This window comes from Canis aureus, chromosome 3 (genome assembly GCF_053574225.1).
Source record: "Canis aureus isolate CA01 chromosome 3, VMU_Caureus_v.1.0, whole genome shotgun sequence".
NCBI classification, from domain to species: domain Eukaryota; kingdom Metazoa; phylum Chordata; class Mammalia; order Carnivora; family Canidae; genus Canis; species Canis aureus.
In genome coordinates, this window is record NC_135613.1 from 26182501 (window position 1) to 26202512 (window position 20012).

General features: G+C 41.1%; 1 protein-coding gene across 1 annotated transcript in view; it reads right to left on the minus strand.

Annotated features, from left to right (window-relative positions):
* Positions 1-20012, minus strand: part of SLC25A33 (solute carrier family 25 member 33) — a 36119-nt gene that overhangs the window by 7031 nt on the left and 9076 nt on the right. The window contains exons 2-4 of the mRNA XM_077891302.1: positions 15880-16059; positions 3805-3882; positions 715-815 (exon numbers count right to left, since the gene is read on the minus strand). Of these exons, the coding sequence (XP_077747428.1) occupies positions 715-815; positions 3805-3882; positions 15880-16059 (359 nt within the window). The remainder of the gene's footprint in view (positions 1-714; positions 816-3804; positions 3883-15879; positions 16060-20012) is intronic.

Consider the following 20012-nt stretch of genomic DNA (forward strand, 5'->3'; position numbering starts at 1 on the left):
CATACACACCTTACAGGCTGGCAGGAGGCAGAAATGCTTCATAGCATACCGATTTAAGTTCTTTAGGAGACGCTTCCATTTACATAAGACATAAAGTGGTACCCAAAGAGACAGCCTTCTCTCTTCAATCTACAAGTCCATGGTTCTTTGTCAACTATTTCCAGGGGAACAAATCCTGTTATGAATTTTTTTTTTGTTATGAATTTTCTATAGTAAAGAGAAAGGATTCCCTCAAAAGGGAGCAGATACTCCTTGATCTGGTACTAGCCCTTCTAAAAGGTCTCCACAGCCCCGTGCCCTCATCACAGAACCTAGCTGTGGACAGAAATGCCAACTGTGCATGGGATATGCTGGACACAATGGGGAGTCACAGAAAAAAACCTCAAATTTTTAAAATAACTTTAATGCAACAGAAGGATATGGAAACCCATTAATATTCCTTTAAAAAAGATGTAATACTAATCAAGAGTATGCACGAGCACAGATGAAATTTTGAGGAAGAATAAAATGTCAGTTGTCAAAGAAAACGGAACCGAGTTATAATCTATTCTTGAACATTTGTGTTTTATTAGTTCTAACATAAAGCATTAGAAAAATGACTTTAGAGGCAAAAGATGCAGAGAGCTAATTTCTGGTTCCTGGAAAAAGCTGTTTGGCACAACACATGCTTTAGAAAACTGAGAAACTTATCTCCACTCACTTAGGGTAACATACCTGCAGAGCCAGCTGAGAAAATATGCACAATATTACTGTTAGGCACAAAAATGCCATTGAACTGCTCTTTGGCTTTGGAGTAACACGCAAAGTACACAGCCCTGTTTGAAGAAAGAGAGAACGCTACAGACATTGGCATGGCATTATATACATCCCTCCGCAACTTCTAAAAATGTAGTAAAGTATAAGAAGGTTAACAGGTAACCAAAAGCTTGACCTTATAAACCACAAGCTGCTGCTTATCCCTCCAGAGAGTATTTCAGTGATGGGAGAAGTATCTAAAATAACTGGGGAAGAGGAGATTTTGGTAATATACAAAATCCATTTATATTCTTCATTCTGGATATATGTCAATTCCTTAAGCAACCAAAATCTATACTTTTAAAATTCGTAATACTTCTAAAATATACCACACTCATCCTGCCTCACATAACAATGAGTATGCAAATTATATTTGACTTTTTTTTTTTGATGACTCAGGGTCACATAGGGAACAGCCATCACATATAAGTTTTCTTTTTCTTTTTTTTTTTTAAATTAAATATTTTATTTATTTATTCATGAGAGACACAGGGAAAGAGAGAGGCAAAGACACAGGCAGAGGGAGAAGCAGGCTCCATGCAGGGAGCCCAACGTGGGACTCGATCCCGGGTCTCCAGGATCAGGCCCGGGGCTGAAGGCGGGCGCTAAACCACTGAGCCACCCAGGCTGCCCATATATAAGTTTTCATACAGAGCTTCCGCTACTGAATACGCCCCCCGCCTCCCCCCAACCCCGTAACTCCTAGAGGTGGAGTTTGGCCTCCCTGCTGCCTCTCTGGTCAGGTCTTCTCTGTCTGCTTTCTCTCCTCTGACTTCTTTCTTACTGGGCCTGGGGAATAGTGGCTGGTTGGTATTTTCCTCTGCTCTTTCACCAGCAATGTCAGGGAAAATGTCTCTTCATTTTCACTGGCCAATGCATCAATCATAGAATGATTCTTCATAGAATCATAGTTGATTCTTCAACTTAGGCCCTGGAATACTTATCATTATTGTGTTATGTAACAGTATTGTTTTTTTTTTAATTTTTAATTTATTATTTATGATAGTCACACACAGAGAGAGAGAGAGAGAGAGGCAGAGACATAGGCAGAGGGAGAAGCAGGCTCCGTGCACCGGGAGCCCGATGTGGGATTCGATCCCTGGTCTCCAGGATCGCGCCCTGGGCCAAAGGCAGGCGCTAAACCGCTGCGCCACCCAGGGATCCCAACAGTATTGTTTTTTTTCCTAGGTCCCAACTGTTCTAAATGGGTGTGGCAGCCAGGAAGCTACATCAGATTAACAGGTGTTACCAAATTAGCACTGTCCACAAAGAGATACAACTCATTTTCTTTATTGAGTTGTGGACATATGCAGTGTGGACATATCCACCATCTATTAATAATGTATACGCCATATAATCTCACAGACTAGTGTTTCTATTTTTTATTTTATTTTATTTTATTTTATTTTATTTTATTTTATTTTATGTATGTATGTATGTATGATAGGCACACAGTGAGAGAGACAGGCAGAGACACAGGCAGAGGAAGAAGCAGGCTCCATGCACCGGGAGCCTGACGTGGGACTCGATCCCGGGTCTCCAGGATCGCGCCCTGGGCCAAAGGCAGGCGCCAAACCGCTGCGCCACCCAGGGATCCAGTGTTTTTATTTTTAAATAGGTTATACACATATGCTACAAAACTCTAAAGGAACAAAAGGATTTAATAACAATCTGAATTTTTATAACATCCTCAGGTGATTTGTATTATTTTTTTTTTAATTTTTTAAAAATTTTTATTTATTTACTTATGATAGTCACAGAGAGAGAGGCAGAGACACAGGCAGAGGGAGAAGCAGGCTCCATGCACCGGGAGCCTGATATGGGATTCGATCCCGGGTCTCCAGGATCGCGCCCTGGGCCAAAGGCAGGCGCCAAACCGCTGCGCCACCCAGGGATCCCTGATTTGTATTATAAATTGGAGCAAAGATCTGCAAGAATCCTAGGAAGCTTTTAGTCTTCACCTTATATAGAACATTTTTATTTTTGTTATAAAGATTAATTCTCGGGCAGCCCGGGTGGCTCAGTGGTTTAGCACCGCCTTCAGCTCAGGGCCTAATCCTGGAGACCTGGGACTGAGTCCCTCGTAGGGCTCCCTGCATGGAGCCTGCTTCTCCCTCTGCCTATGTCTCTGCCTCTCTTTCTCTCTGTGTCTCTCATGAATAAATAAAATCTTAAAAAAAAAAAAAAAAAAGGTTCATTCTCTTTAAAGTCTGAGTATTATATCAAATAATATGAGTATCTTACCCCTGTCACCCAGCTCCCCTCCCAGGAGGCAATTTCTACAAGTAGTTATCTACTTTTCAGAGATATGTTACACACACACTTCACCTGTTCACTTTTATCAAACACAGGCTTTAAAGAGATTTAAGCCTCATAACAGAATAAGGATGTTTTAAATAAAGTAAAGCCTGGAAGCCTTTAAATTTCTTCGGATCTCAGCTTCTAAGTGCATACGAATTACCTGGGAATCTTGCTAGAATGCGGATTCTGGGGTACAGTCCGAGAGTGTGTAGTTCTAACAAGCCCTGGGTGACACCAATACTGCTGGCCACATACCATACTTGAAGTAGCAGATACTTTTTTTTTTTTTTAAGATTTTATTTATTTATTCATGAGAGACACAGAGAGAAAGAGAGGCAGAGATACAGGCAGAGGGAGAAGCAGGCTCCATGCAGGGAGCCTGACGTGGGGACTCGATCCCGGGTCTCCAGGATCAGGCCCTGGACCGAAGGTGGCACTAAACCACTGAGCCACCCGGGCTGCCCTAGCAGATACTTCTTTAGAGAAGATTATAGGTGATGAGAGAGTGAATTTTCACTTATGAATAAAATAACTAGAATCTCTCATACATACACCGAAAGACATACTAGCAGTTGTCACTATTCTGTATGTCAGATGTATTCCATACAGAAAAAAGAAACTGGCCATCTAGTAGTACTGCTTTTCAGTAAGAGAGGAGTCAGTATTATATACTATACATAGTGAGCCAACTGAAAGTTTAATGCTTACCTTGATGGCGCAACTCCAACCAAATTTGGACCCAAGCCTCTAAAAAGTGACTTTGGTCCCTCCTTCTCCAAGATTGACCTGAATAATAAGAGAAGATCTTTAAAATCCTTTAGGCAGGGCCTATGCAAAACAATGAGGCCTCAGCTTTCACATTAGCTCCGTGAATACAGAACAGAATGTTTACAAGAGCCCAGACAAGATCTTACCTGATTGTCCTACAATACAGCATTAGAAGACTGAAAAATACTCCTTTTATGATACAGAGAAAAAGCATGCTTCAGAAGCATCAATTTGACATGTTTTCAAGAAGCCTTTTCCCTAGTTCACATGGGACCAAGATGATCAGGGTTTGTACTACATGCTGAACTCCTAATATGGTAGGATGAGCGCCTGGCAAAACATCTGATACAGGGAATCACATCGTCATAATAACAAAATTCACTGAGAAACAGGTTCTGAGATTTCTTTGGATTGTATTCCTTTTGGATTTATTCCTTATCTCTAATAATCCAATCTTCCAGATCTTTACTTATTATAAAAGGCCCCAATCAGGGATCTACAGAATAGAAAAACCTAATGATTTTCATGGGCTGGATGAATCTTATTTAAAGACAAAGCATAGTATCTCAAGCTTAAAGAGAATACTGCTTTTTCTTTTTCTTTTTTTTTTTTTAATCATAGTAACATATATATAAGATGAAATTTACCATTTTCAAGTGTACAGTTCAGTGGTAGTATTTCCACATGTTGAGCAACCATCACCATCCATCTCCAAAACTTATTCATCTCCTTAAACTGGACTCCTACCTATTAAATACTAACTCCCCATTACCCTCCCCCACCAGCCCTTGGCAACCACCATTGTGCTGTCTCTATGAACTGGACTACTTTAGGGATCTCAAATGAGTGGAATTGTTCAGTATCTGTCCTTTGGTGGCTGGCTTATTTCACCCAGCACAGTGTCATTAGTGTTCATCTATGTTGCAGAATGTGTCAGAATTTCCCTTTTTAAGGCTGAATAATACTCTATTGTATATGGGCCACATGTTGTTTATCCATTTATCTGTCAATGGACACTCAAGTTGCTTTCACTTTTAGCTACTGTGAATAATGCTGCTGTGAACATGAGTGTCCAGATATCTGTTCAGGTCTCTAGTTCATTTTTTTGTAATTTTTAAAAAAAATTTTTATGTGTGTATGTATGTATGTATGAGAGAGAGAGAAAGAGAAAGAGAGAGAGAGAGAGAGAGAGAGAGGGGGGCAGAGACCTAGGCAGAGGGACAAGCAGGCTCCTTGCAAGGAGCCTGATGTGGGACTTGATCCCGGGATCATGCCCTGAGCCAAAGGCAGACGCTCAACCGCTAAGCCACCCAGGCATCCCACAGGTCCCTAGTTTAAACTCTTAGGGGTACGTACCCAGAAGTGGAACTGCTGGATCATATGGTAATTTCTGTTTAATTTTTTTGAGAATCTGCCATGCTATCTACTATAGCAGCTGTTTATCATTTTACATTCCTACCAACAAGGCACAAGCGTTCCAATTTTTCCACACTCCTGCCAAGGTGCTTTAAAAAAGTGTTATTTTCTGATTGAAAAGGACTAAGGAAAGGATTGTATAGAACATTCTTTAGAGGCATTTTCCTGCTCCAACATGATTCTTCAAGTTGGTTAAATTTATTCTTTTCAGTGGCTCAACTGGCTCAATTTTCATGGTATCCAAGAGAATTTACATTGTTACACGGAGGTCCCCTCTAATCTTTTCTTTTCTTTTTTTTTTTCCCCCTCTAATCTTTTCTTACTGCAGATTTTTCTGCACTCAGTAATTAGTACCTCCAATTTCTAAGTTTATCTAGCTCACTAATGATCATATTGTTGTCAAAAGAGTTTATATGGGATCCCTGGGTGGCGCAGCAGTTTGGTGCCTGCCTTTGGCCCAGGGCGCGATCCTGGAGACCCGGGATCGAATCCCACATCGGGCTCCCGGTGCATGGAGCCTGCTTCTCCTTCTGCCTGTGTCTCTGCCTCTCTGTCTCTCTCTGTGGGACTATCATGAATAAATAAATAAAATCTTAAAAAAAAAAAAAGAGTTTATATAATGCTTTACCTTCATTATGACTTCGAAGGTAAAATAAAACAGTTGTGTTCCACTTTATGGAAAAGCTATTGGTAAAGATTCTGAATCCTGCCAATTTTATTTCTACCACCTTCCACTTTTCCCATAAAATTTCTGGAAACAAAGCTGAAATTTTTGGTGAAGAGGTTCAGTTGATCTGGTCCCTGGTATGCTAGGCAATGTTCAAGTTTTATCCAGAAAGAGGAAGGAAGCTTTCCTTCCTCTTCTTTCCTTTTTCAGGTCAATGTAGTTTTTCACGGTCTAGAGTTCCTGAATGTACAAACTAAAACATTTGAACTTTGGCTTCTTTCTTCAAATTTTTGGATGTTTATAAAATATTTCAATTGCTTGAAAATGAAAGTATATTTGCACCTGTAAGAGCTGTCTTCAAAAGTAGCAGACTAGCAATTAGATAAGAAAGAAGAAATAAGGGATCCCTGGGTGGCGCAGTGGTTTGGCGCCTGCCTTTGGCCCAGGGCGCGATCCTGGAGACCCGGGATCGAATCCCACATCGGGCTCCCGGTGCATGGAGCCTGCTTCTCCCTCTGCTTGTGTCTCTGCCTCTGTCTCTCTGTGTGACTATCATAAATAAAAAAAAAAAAAAAAAAGAAAAAAAAGAAAAAAGAAATAAAAGGTATCTAGATTGGAAAGGAAAAAACAGAACTTTTTTTTTTAAGTGGGGCTCAACATGGGGCTTTTGAATTCACAACCCTGAGATCAAAACCTGAGCCGAGATCGAGAGTCGGAGGCTTCACTGACTGAGCCACCCAGGCATGCCCCAGCAAAATTCTATTCACATAGACTACACAATCATTAACATAGAAATACTAATTAATACACTAAACGATTACTATAACTAATAAGTTCAGCAAGGTTGCAGGATATAGGATCAATATACAAAAATCAATTGTATTTCTACACAGTAGCAATGAACAATCTGAATACAGAGATAAAAACTGATTCCATTTACAAGAGCCTCCAAGAGAAGAACACTCCTAACCACAGAGATGGAGTAGATCTGTGATTGCCAGGGTGGAGTAGGGGGAGTTGGGAAAGACTGCTAGTGGGTACATGCTTCCTTTGGGGTGATGAAAATGTTCTAGAATTAGATAGTGGTGGTGGTTACATAACTGTGTAACCACTGAATTATACACTTTTAAAAGGAAAAATTTTAGGATATGTGAATAATAATAAAGTGGATCTCAGTTCCATCTAAATAATTAATTTATTCCAAAATATTAGGAAGACAAGTCTTCTTTTCTTTTCTTTTTTTTTTTCTTCTTTTCTTTTTAAACAATAGTCTTATTTTCTTATCATAGAATGTTTTTCTCACTGGCAGTTATCAGCCTGGGCCCTTTTATGGGATCCCATGACACACTCTTGTTTGTGTAGCCCAGCCTAAACCCTCTGGTCACCCCCGAGTATTGCATGAAGGACCTCTGTGTGAGATACTACACAATTAGAGAGTGCATCTCACTCTAAATAGAGTGTACCTTTCTTTTTTTTTCATGGCACCTAGAGAATGTAAAAGCACAGCGTTTAAAATGAAACCTAGCTATACAATATAACATCACTTGGCAATAAAAAGGAAGTACTGATACACACAAGGATGACCTTCAAGAAACATTTGGTTAAAAGTGAAAGCAGCCAGACACAGAAGGGCCTATGTTGTATTATTTTATTTATATGAAATGTGCAGAGGAGACAAATACAGAGACAGAAAGAAATTAGTGATTGATTGCCTAGGCTGGGGCTGGGTGATGGGGAGTGACTGCAAATGAGTGAGAGATTTCTTTTAGTAGGGATGAAAATGTTCTAAAGTCAAATTAGTAGTATTGGTCACACAAAACTCTGTGTACATACTAAGAACGGCTGAATGGTATTCTTTAAATGGGTAAATTGTTTGGTATGTGAATTATATCTTAATGTTAAATCAAGAAACAACACAGCAAGGAAGAAAGAAAGGCTCCTTGAAAAAGGTCTAATACCAGAGTGGGGGCATCTGGGTGGCTTAGCTGGGTGAGCCTCTGCCTTCCCAGATTGTGATCCCAGGGTCCTGAGCTCCGAGGCGTTTCCCGCTCAGGGGGAGTTCTCCCTCTGCCCCTTCCCCTGCTTGTGCTCTCTCGCTCAAATAAATAAAATCTTAAAAAAAAAGACAAAGGTCTAAGAAACAGAGGAAATATTGGCAGGAACAGTTTTAAAATTCAGTTCTTCCATTAAATCAATCACAATATATAACTGATCGATCTGGAATATGGACTGCAGATTAGTTAAGAAGTAATATATGAATATTGAATTTCCTGAATGTGAAAAAACTATACCGTGGCTTTAAGAGAATTACCTTGCTCTTAGGAAATAAATGTTGAAGTACCAAGGGTAAAGGGGCATAGTGATGCATGTAAGCTATTTTCCAATGGTTCAGAAAAAATATGTATGTATGCAGAGAAGAAATGAAAAAAACAAATGTGGCAAATATTACAAATTGGTGACTTGAAGTAAAGAATATAACCAAGTTGTCTATACCATTTCTGTAACTCTTCTGTAAGTCTGAAATTACTTCAAAGTAAAAAGTTTTTTTTTTTTTTTTAAGGTTTTACTTATTCATTCATGAGAGACAGAGACAGAGAGAGAGAGAGGCAGAGACATAGGCAGAGGGAGAAGCAGGCTCCATGCAGGGAGCCCAACATGGGACTCGATCCCAGGTCTCCAGGATCACGCCCTGGGCTGAAGGCAGCACTAAACTGCTGAGCCACCCAGGCTGCCCAAAGTAAAAAGTTCTTTAAAAAAAAAAAAAAAAAAAAAAAGGTGTGGGTCATAGGTTATAAAAATCTTAAGCTCATGACAACAGCCCACAAAGTCACAGAAGCAAGGGGTGGGGTAAAGACCATTCTTGGGTTTCTGCAAATCTAACACGCGAGCTGAAGTTCGTGCACTTTGAGTGAACTTTCACACTGGCTAAAACAAGCCACTTGGCTCTTACTGGAGGCAGGAGAATTTTGAGTTTTCAACTGTAAATACTTTTCTTTTACTCTTTCTCAAAACAGGACTATGCTTTCAAAAAGCCAAGGTCTCTGAACAAAAGTGTCAAGTGACACCTTGAAATGACCTACAACTTGCAGGAGGGTATAAAAGACTTCAAATGGTCAGTATACTCAAACATTTTTAAAGCTTGGATTCTGTCTGTGGTCCCATTAAGGGACAGGGCACAGAGCCAGGCCCAGGAGGCAGTTAAACACAATTAAGGAACTCTGGCTCCAGGAGGCCCAAAAGCCTCTCATCTATAATGCAGTAGGGAACTCGTGTCCTCAAGCGACTCAGGCCTTTTAAGAACTGCAGAAAGACGGTCTCCATAGCTACGCATATTAACAGTGGGCAAAAAGTCAAATCTGTTACATAATTCAAACTTCCAACTTATCTGGATGTTTACAAAATTCTTCTGGAACAATCAAGTTCCTACTATAAATGGTACGCCTTGGCTTCATAATAAAGCATGTTAGTTAGGATACAGACTGACCTTCCCACAGTCGTATCAACTTTGATTTACAGAAGAAACGCAAAAGGAAATCAGGATCTTGTTTGGAGCATTTCATTCTCCTTGCTATTTTTTTTTTTTTAAGATTTTATTTATTTATTCATAGAGACAGAGAGAGAGAGAGAGAGAGAGAGAGGCAGAGACACAGGCAGAGGGAGAAGCAGGCTCCATGCAGAGAGCCTGACATGGGACTCGATCCAGGGTCTCCAGGATCATGCCCTGGGCTGCAGGCGGCGCTAAACCGCTGCGCCACTGGGGCTGCCCTCTCCTTGCTAGTTTTAATCACAATACATATACTGTAGACTAATCCAAGACAAAGATCTCATCTGAACATAAAATTTTTAAAGAGATTTTATTTATTTATTCATGAGAGACACACAGAGAGAGAGCGAGGCAGAGACATAGATAGAGGGAGAAGCAGGCTCTATGCAAGGAGCCCGATGCGGAACTCGATACCACATCCTGGGATCATGCCCTGAGCCAAAGGCAGACGCTCAACCACTGAGCCACCCAGGTATCCCTAAACATGAAAGTTTTTACAAGACAGAGACTAGCTCACTAATACATTACTTTTCAGATTAGAAAGGTACTTGAAAAAACAAAAATAAAGTACCTGAGTAATTTACAGAATGGGAGCTCTGATGGGGGGGAAAAAAAAGAAAAGATTAACTCATAAAGCAGGCACAAGAGATAAACATATATTAATTAATAATCCCTATGACAGGGACACCTGGGTGGCTTAGCGTCTGCCTTCGGCTCAGGGTGACATCCCAGGGTCCGGGATCGAGTACTACATCGGGCTTCCCACATGGAGCCTGCTTCTCCCTCTGCCTATGTCTCCCCTTCTCTCTCTGTCTCTCTCATGAATAAATAAATAAAATCTTAAAAAAAAAATCCCTATGGCAAATCAAACAGCAAGAGCCTAAACATGCTAGCATCTTGCCTTTTTTAAGTAACTGTTTTCAAAATGTAAAGATTATTGGTGCTCCAGTGAAGGATAATTTTTTTTTCCTAACAGGTTACCCTAACATGAGATACATGCAAACACTGATTTGCATTTTGAAAAATAAACTTCCTATAAACAAATTCTGTTGCCTGTTAAGTCTTTTAAAGTATTACTGCCTGAAAGAGTAAGCCTAGAAATAGGCTGCTTAGTTTTAAGTGAATAACCATTTTATTCATTTGGGTTTTTGGTAACCCAGTGTCTTCTAAAAATGTGAACAATCTTGATGGGCTTTGTGGTATAGAGAAAAGGCCTGACTCTTGTCCTCCTTTTGTCATTTACCAGATAAAAAGCCCTCTCTTTTTGTAGATTAACACTCCTAATAGCTCACCCACGTCAATGGAAGAAGGAGAAAGTTATCTAATAATCTACGTGAAAGAGCAGGGTGGCTTCAACCAGCGTGGCAGGAGACGAGAAAAGTAGCTGCCATCTATTACACCACCTTGAAAGCGTGCTTCCTTATGCTGGCACACTGTTTTTATGTAAGTGCTGGGTAACAGGCTGCTTTTAATACAGGAGGAAGAGACCTATATTACCCCTGGAAAGCAAGTATGCTTTCTTCAGGTGAGAATTATGTAATAGGATATTCCCCTTTTTGCCTTGGCCACCAAGAAACTCAGTTATAAATCTTAAGTTTATTTTTATTTATTTATTTTTTAAAAAATATTTATTCATGAGACAGAGACAGATGGGGGGGTGGGGGGGAGCACAGACACAGCCAGAGGGTGAAGCAGGCTCCATGCAGGGAGCCTGATGGGGGACTTGATCCTGGGACTCCAGGATCATGCCCTGGGTGGAAGGCAGGCGCTAAACCGCTGAGCCACTCAGGGATCCCCCTAAATCGTAAGTTTAAAAAGTGCAGAAAGGGGATGCCTGTGGCTCAGGTGCCTTAAGCATCTGCCTTTGGCTCAGGCCATGATCCCAGAGTCTCAGGATCAAGTCCCACATCAGGCTCCCTGTAAGGAGCCTGCTTCTCCCTCTGACTATGGTCTCTGCCTCTCTGTCTGTCTCTCCTGAATAAATAAAATCTTTAAAAAAATTAAAAAATTTTAAAAAGTACAGAAAGTACCTATTATGACAGCAGCTAATATTTATTATTTACATGGCATGGTGTGTGTGCTGAGTTCTTCATACTCAGTATCTTACAGCATGCCAAAATTCATTCATTCATTTATTCATTCATTCTGTTGGTACTGAATGCTTATTACTATGTGACAGGTAGCATTCTACATGCATGGGGACACCTCAATGATCAAGACAAATCAATGTCCCTGTGTTCAAGGAATTTCTATTCTGGTGGGGGCAGAGAGAAAATAAACAATATAATTATGTAAACCATACTGTATGTTGGATGGAGGTTAAGTGCTGGAGATAAAAACAGAGCAGGAAGAAGGGATAGGGCATGAGAGGAGGGCTCGTTTTAAATAACATGGTCACCGCAAGGCCTTCCTGCAAAGGTAACAGCTGGGAGCCAGTCAGGCAGAGAGTGTCCAGTACAAAGGCCCTTCATCAGAAAATGTTTCAATGTTCCCAGGTTAAATGGCTGAGAAGGAACAGAAAGGAGGTCAGTGTAGCTGGGTAGAGGAGAAACATCAGGAGGGGAGGTCGGAGAAGTTAAGGGAGGGGTGGTAGCTACAGTGTAGAGCCTGTGGAGTGGTGGGCACAGCTTTGGCTTTTCCTTAGAGGGAGAGGGCAGCCCCTGAAGGGGTCTGAGTAGGAGATTTTTGGACTGTGGAGAGCACAGTGAGAAGTGGGAGGTGGCAAGACTAGTTAGGAAGCTAGTCTGGTAACACAGTAAGATGTGGTGGCCTCCATCATGACAGTGGTGGAGAAAGGAGTGCAAAAATATATATAAATATGTCAGATTCTGTACATATTCTGAAGGCAGAGCTCAGAGATTTTCCCGTGGGGTTTTGAGAAATAAGGTCTCAGGATGTCTCTGGGGTTTCAAAGATCCAGAATGGGAAGGATGGGGTTGTCTTTAATGGACAGAGAAGACTTTGGGAGCAGTAGGTTTGGGGAAGTTCAGTTTTGCACAAATTACACTTTGGATGCCCAGAGAACACCCCAGCTGAGAGGTCAAACACCCAGCTGGACTAACGTGGGAGGCTCAGAGGAGAAACATTGTCAGCTTACAGGTGGTACTTAGAGTTGCTAGACTAAAGCATGATCTGGCTGTCGCTAGGGCAGGGGACCACCACAGGAGCCCTTGGGGCCCTCCAACATCAAGAGGTTGTCACGGAGGGAGACTTGGGTGGCTCAGCAGTTGAGTGTCTGCCTTTGGCTCAGGGCATGATCCTGGGGTCAGGACTGAGTTCCTTGCTGGGAGCCTGCTTCTCCCTCTGTGTCTCTGCCTGTCTATCATGAATAAATAAATAAAATCTTTAAAAAAAAAAAAAAAAAAGGTTGTCACAGAGACTCAGCAAAGGGGCAGAAGCAGCAGCCAAGCTTCGTGTGAGCAGGGGGGTATCCTCATCTACTTTACTCTTAGCTGCTTCAAATCTTCCTTAGAAATCTATTTATTTTTTTAAAAGATTTTATTTATTTATTCATGATAGACACACACACACACACACAGAGAGAGAGAGAGAGAGAGAGAGAGAGACAGGCAGAGAGAGAAGCAGGCTCCATGCCGGGAGCCCGATGCGGGACTCGATCCTGGGACTCCAGGATCGCGCCCTGGGCCAAAGACAGGCACTAAACCGCTGAGCCACCCAGGGATCCCCCTAGAAATCTATTTTAAGGTGAATATATATTGAGATGACATTAGGCAAGTCACTTAACCCCTTATCTGCATTTCCTCATCTATAAACTAATTTCACATCTGAATGCTCACTTAAGGATTCTTGTGAAAAATTGATGGAATGATACCACAGAAACATGGTCATTTTCTAACTCAAAAGCTAATAAACAGCAGTTGAGAGTCTTAAAAAAATGTATATATATGTCAAGCTGAGGAAAGAAAGCTTCATGAAACAGCTCGGGTGGAAAATGCCAGTTTACAAATACTTTTCTAATAAAATGTTATGACAAAAATGTTAATTAATATTTCCATTATTCGTATTTTGATGTGAATATAGAATAGGTGATTTTAAAAAGTACTCATGCGTCAGTAAGGCCTCAAGATTGTGTGGCTGTGGCTGCATGAATGCTGTGGGCCCACAGGGAAAGGAGCTATCTTACGTGTAGCGTGGTGTGAGCACTGTTCCTATATCTCACAAGATGGCGAGGCGTTTTTTTTTTTCCTTTGACTTACATTTTAATATACAATTGTTCTCACTGGGGGAAAATACTTATGTAAGTATATATATATATATATATATATATAGAGAGAGAGAGAGAGAGAGAAAGAGAGAGAGTGATTTACAGGAGATGGAAGAAAGATGGAGATACTACAGTTGCAGAACAGGCATCCTGAAAACTTTAACTAGAGAAACATCCCCATTTACCTTACAAACTTGGCCCTGTTGACACCCACAACTTCTGGCTAACAGGTTCCAGTTACAGTAAATAGACAAATCCACTAGTCATGAGTTATTTGGCAAGCACATAAGAGGAAGTTTTTTTTTTTTTTTTGGGGGGGGGTGTCAGTAAAGTTGGCAAATTACCTGTCTGTTTCATTATGTTCAAAGCACTTTGTGTTCCTCAGAAGAAAGGTGTCACTTGAGACACTGCCACGGCCTAAACATAAAAAGGCATACCAGGATGGGGATGTTTCCTCAGCCACAGTTTTTTAATGACGTGGGCTTATCTCCCTCCCTACTCAGATCAAAACATGCCTCCATATCTCTGTGCTTATCTTTCCTGGGCCTATCTCCCAGGTAGGCTTTCTCCACAGCCCTTTTCCATGTTTCACTAAACTGACAGATCCTCTCAGTACCTCTTGGGTACCAGCCCTCTTTTCCCCTAGTTGGGTTTCTGATTCTCTCACTTGGGACCTTGCCCTCAGCCGCTGGTTTTGCTGTCCAGTTTTGCTGAATAAACTCAGATGCACTCTTATACACACATCTGGCATGGAAGTCCGGGTGACTCATTAGTAGACTTTACAAACAAAATGTGCCTAAAAATAAATTAAGCACTTTCCAATTCATTCCACCTTATCTAAAATGTGAGTGAATTCTGTCCAAAGTGCTAAGTGATATGGTTATTAAGACAGAACATTTCCATTTTATCGCATCTTTTTCTGTTTCCCAATGAAACCTCTATATTGACAAACAGCAATGTCCTTCTTGAACACTTATCTCTGATAAGTTTCAGAGATCTGAGTATCATGTTTAGCTAAATTCAACTACTATTTATTGACCGCCTTTTATTTTTTTATTTTTAAGTAATCTCTATACTCAACGTGGGGTTCAAACTCACAACTCTATAATCAAGAGTTAGGCCCGCTTAGGGCACCTGGGTAGTTCAGTTGGTTAAGCATCTGCCTTTGGCTCAGGTCATGATTCCAGAGTCCTGGGATCGAGCCCCTCATTGGGCTCCCTTGCTCAGTGGGGAACCTGCTTCTCCCTCTCCCACTGCCTTTCCAACCCACCCCTGCTCATGCTCTCTCTCCCAAATAAGTAAATTTTCAAAAAACAACAAAAAAAGAGTTGCGCACTCTGACTGAGCCAGGCAGACACCCCTGTTGAACACCTCTTTTAAAATTAAAGTACATGGCCCCGGGACACTTGGGTGGCTCAGGTGAACGTCTGCCTTTGGCTAAGGTCATAATCCCGGGGTCCTCTGCCTATGTTTCTGTTTCTCTCTCTCTGTGTCTCTCATGAATAAATAAATAAATAAAATCTTTAAAATAAGTATGTAAATAAGTAAAATAAAGTATATGACCCTAAGCTAAAACTCAGGTATTGCTGAGCACTCTTCTGCATTTGAGTCTGCCTTAAGCATAGAGACTGATAGGCCATATTCAGTCTGTAAATATTTAGTCACTTCATAAGCAAATGAGACATTTTTTAATGCAGTAAAAATAATATCCTAGGCAGGTAGCTTCAGTATGAAACAAACATTTAAAAAACCCTTTCACCAAATATACGTTGCAACTTTTCTATAAATATGAAATTATTTCCAAACAGCAAGCAAAAAACATCAAAATATGTTATCTCTATATTATGCACAGTCTTTAAATTTTTAATGTCACCCTACCAACCCAGATCTTGCCAGCCCTCCAAAGATTTCGGGCAAGAGCAACACCATGATGCAACAATTTAAAAATGGATTTTTTGTTTGCTTTGTTAGGTTTACTTTGACTACTGCTGGATGATGATCACACGTAGCCCTGCTGCCAAGGGAGGTCAGAGCTCAAAGGTATTAGTACGGAAACCTAATTCTCAAGTTTGGACAAAGACTGCAAACAGAACACCGCATCTGGTGAGCCTGACAGACCTTCTGTACTTAGATTGGGCGCTGGCGTCCAGCACGGTAACTTACTTCAGAACCTGGAAGAGTCCAGGTGTCACGGGTGTTGGTCTCACCATCCCAGCTCCGCTAATGGTCCCCAGATGAACCTGAGGATAATAGACTGTCCGAAGAGCTAATCTTGAAGACTGCAACCGTGTCTTAATGACTTCTAGTGGACAAGTGAAAATAGCACCAACCGTGCCCCCACATCTGTAAGAGAAGAAATCACAACAGGATAAGTTGTACTATTCCCTGGGCTGATAAAGTGGGAAAATTCATTTTTCTCTATTAAAGAAAAAGGCACCTGTTTGTTTCACAACTAGAACATACTGGGAGGTAAAAAGAATTTGTTGAAGTCTCAGCAGCTAAAGACAGAACCACTGTTAACACGTTGGCATACCCTTTGGGTTTTTATCACTGGCTTTTTAATGACCCCTCCCCTCACTTACCTGCCTGCTGGTCATCACTCCGTCTCTCCGAGGCTGTACCTTCACCTACAGTATCATCTATGATGACCATACACTAGGACTCTGTGCCAATGTCTACCATTTTAACCCATTAGGAGTGCTCGTCATTTCTAACTTCACTGCCATGCTGCAGTGACTCTTCTAGACAATTCACCTTTGCACAATTGAAAGTTACTCAGGGAATTTTACTATTTTGAGAAATCAATGTTCTCTACAACACAGACTTCCATTAGAGTATGATTAATTTGGCCTCCACTGAAAATTAAGTTAAAGCTCCTTAAAATGAACTCCTTAAGCATCCCTCAGTCTCTCTGGATCAGGGTTCCCCCTGACCACTCTTTATAGTTTGTTCATGTCAAAATATTAACTGAATTTAAAAATTTAAATATTTTTCAAGACAATTCAATTATTTATTCTAAAATACCCACTTTCTTTTTTCTTTTTCTCTTTTTAAAGTAGGCTCCACACCTAGCATGGAGCCCAACGCCAGTCTTGAACTCCCAACCCTGAGATCAAGACCTGAGCTGAGGGGCACCTGGGTGGCTCAGTTAAGCGCTGGACTCTTGGTTTCAGCTCAGGTCACGATCTCAGGGTTGTGAGACTGAGCCCATGTCCAGCTCCATACTCAGTATGAAGTCTGTTTGAGACTCCGGACTCCCTCTCTCCTTCTCCCTCTCCTAGACCCCCCACCCTCCTGCACTCTCACACATGTGCTTGCATAAATCTTAAAAAAAAAAAAAAAAAAAAGGAGGGACACCTGGTGGCTCAACAGTTGAGCGTTTGCCTTTGGCCCAGGGCACGATCCCAGGGTCCCAGATTCGAGTTCCACATCAGGCTCCCTGCGGGTATCCTGCTTCTCCCTCTGCCTCTGTCTCCATGTCTCTCATGAATGAATGAATGAATGAATGAATGAATGAATGAATCAATCTTAAAAAAAAAAAAAAAAGACCCTGAGCTGAGATCATGAGTCGAAAACCTAACCGACTGGGCCCCCCAGGTGCCCCTCATCTTTTCTTAAACAATAATGTCCATGAAATTGCATGTCTGATGGGCTAGCCATGATTAATAATGTCAGGGACCATCTAAAACCATCCCACTAGTGTTACTCTTTGGGAAACACTGATGATCAGGACCTGTGTCTTACTCGTTATATCCCTGGCATCAGAACTCAAGTGTACAAACAGTATTTGCTAAGTGAAGAATTACTGAATTCAGATTTCAAGGACAATGTCTTTCAGGGGATCTAAATGTTTGAAAAATAGCACATACTTTCTACCTTCTGTCAAAGGTTCCCTTAGCCCGGGAGCTCCTTGTAGGGAGGGGCTGAGTATTCACATACTCTTGCACACAGGTAGGATAACACCTGCCAAACAGGTGGCTCAATAAAAATGCTAAGCACCAGCACCTGTGACTGGGAAACAGCAACATCAAGAAAGGACAGGCTCTGGCAGACACAGTACTCAAGTTAGCTTCCCTATGCCACCAGATGTAAATGTTGGAAATTTAGAAGTGAATCTAGCACCCAACACAAATGGTGAAGTAAGGAATGAAGTAAAATTCCATGTGGTATTTTAAAATCAGGAGCCCAAAGTTCCAAAGAACAAGTACAATGACAACTCAGAGCTGGAAGTTACCAGTTTAAATAACAGCATTACTGCCAGTGACTATGTTATGACAGACATTCAATTCTCCAACTATCCTATATAAGGTAGGAACTACCATTCACCACGAGAAGTATGAAATGTACAAACTAGGGGGAGAGTGTAGAGGAAAATGGTAATTTTTGGCTATTTAAGCAAACCTGCTTTAAAATCATGTTGGTAATGTACCGTAAATTGAACTATTTACGTAGCACAAGGTTTTCTGAACTGTGGGCCAAAGGCCATCAAGCAATTTAGGGGATCACAGTCAGAATGGCAGGAAAGACTTGACGTGTATCAGACAACCATCATTTGACCTTCAAGGGTTTTGCCAGTGGTATTGTCTTTTGTTTTTAGATGGGGATCCCTGGTCTCAATGAGGTCATGTACTTTTTCAAAGTCACAAAGTGACTAAGTAGCTAAACTGAGACCAAATCCAATGTTCTTCCCACTATAGGATGATGGAAAGATAGTTTTATCTAATTTAGACTATTTACATTCACTATACATGACAAATTGCCTATTTGACAATTAGGCCTTTATAATTCTGTGTTCTTCTGCACCAATGAAAAATCGTGAGTCTAACTGAACACTGGTCTGTATAATTTGCTCTAAGCACTAGAATATGTCTAAAGAAAATGGGATATAGTGGGGAGTGTTTAAAAAAAAAGGTAAAAATCAACTAATTCATCTCCATTCACACGAAATAAATTACCCTTACCTATTAGAAAAACGACCATGTGTTTTAAAAGGCTTAACATTGGGATCCCTGGGTGGCACAGTGGTTTAGCGCCTGCCTTTAGCCCAGGGCGCGATCCTGGAGACCAGGGATTGAATCCCACGTCGGGCTCCTGGTGCATGGAGCCTGCTTCTCCCTCTGCCTATGTCTCTGCCTCTCTCTCTCTCTCTCTCTCTGTGTGACTATCATAAATGAATAAAAATTAAATAAAAAAATAAAAGGCTTAACATTTAAAGACATTAGAAAACTCACACACACTACAGAGTAAGGGTAAACATCTGAAATCTATTTATGTTCAATAACATGACTCCACGTTGCTGAAAAAAAAAAACCAGAACTTCTGGGTAGTCTTTCATAAGAAAGTCAACAAGTTCAAACACGACACAGGTCAGCCACCTTTGCTTTGTCCCCATGTCAGTTACATTCCTCACTTTGGCCAACCATCAACCAAATCCATGCCACTGATCAAAGGATGACCCACTGGAAGGTATGCCTGCCCCAGAAAGCAAGTGCCCTCCTGATAGCAAGCTGGTGACCTCTTTGAGGCTAGCAGACTATGATCACTACCACACACCTTCTTATGTGTTATACCCTGTGCCTATGGCAGGAGGGGGTGGTGGTTGTGGTGAAAAGACCTAGGCTTTCTAGACTCCTCACCAGGGGACAAACCAAGGTGCACTCAGGCACCTCTTCTACAAGACAGAGTGATGTCACCTCACAGTGTTACAGGCAATGACAAAATGGGGGAAACAATGCCAACTATAAACAGTGGTAAGAAGCAACTATTCAGCAGGTGAGCCCCTCCCTACCTACTTGAAACCTTAGATGAGAAACCATCATCAACTGTAAGTCATTTTTTTTTTTAAGATTTTTATTTATTTATTCATGAGAGACACAAAGAGAGAGGCAGAGACACAGGCAGAAGGAGAAGCAGGCTCCATGCAGGACGCCTGATGCGAGACTCAAATCCCAGGACCCCAGGATCATGCCCCGAGCAGATGCTCAACCGCTGAGCCACCCAGATCTCTCAACTGTAAGTCATTTTAAATGTTTTAAGTCATTAAAAAATTTTAAGTTATTAACCTATGTTGGAAACATCACCACGAAAATACTTCTGATTATAAGGAAAGAAGTTCTGATACTAAACTGAAATTTCCAGAGAAGATTCTTCTTGAAATAGAAACATTTCACAGAAAAAAAAAAAAAACATTTCACAGAATCTTATTTCAGCACAACTTTTTTTTTTCCTTTTTAATTTTTATTTATTTATGATAGTGTCAGAGAGAGAGAGAGAGAGAGAGAGAGAGGCAGACACAG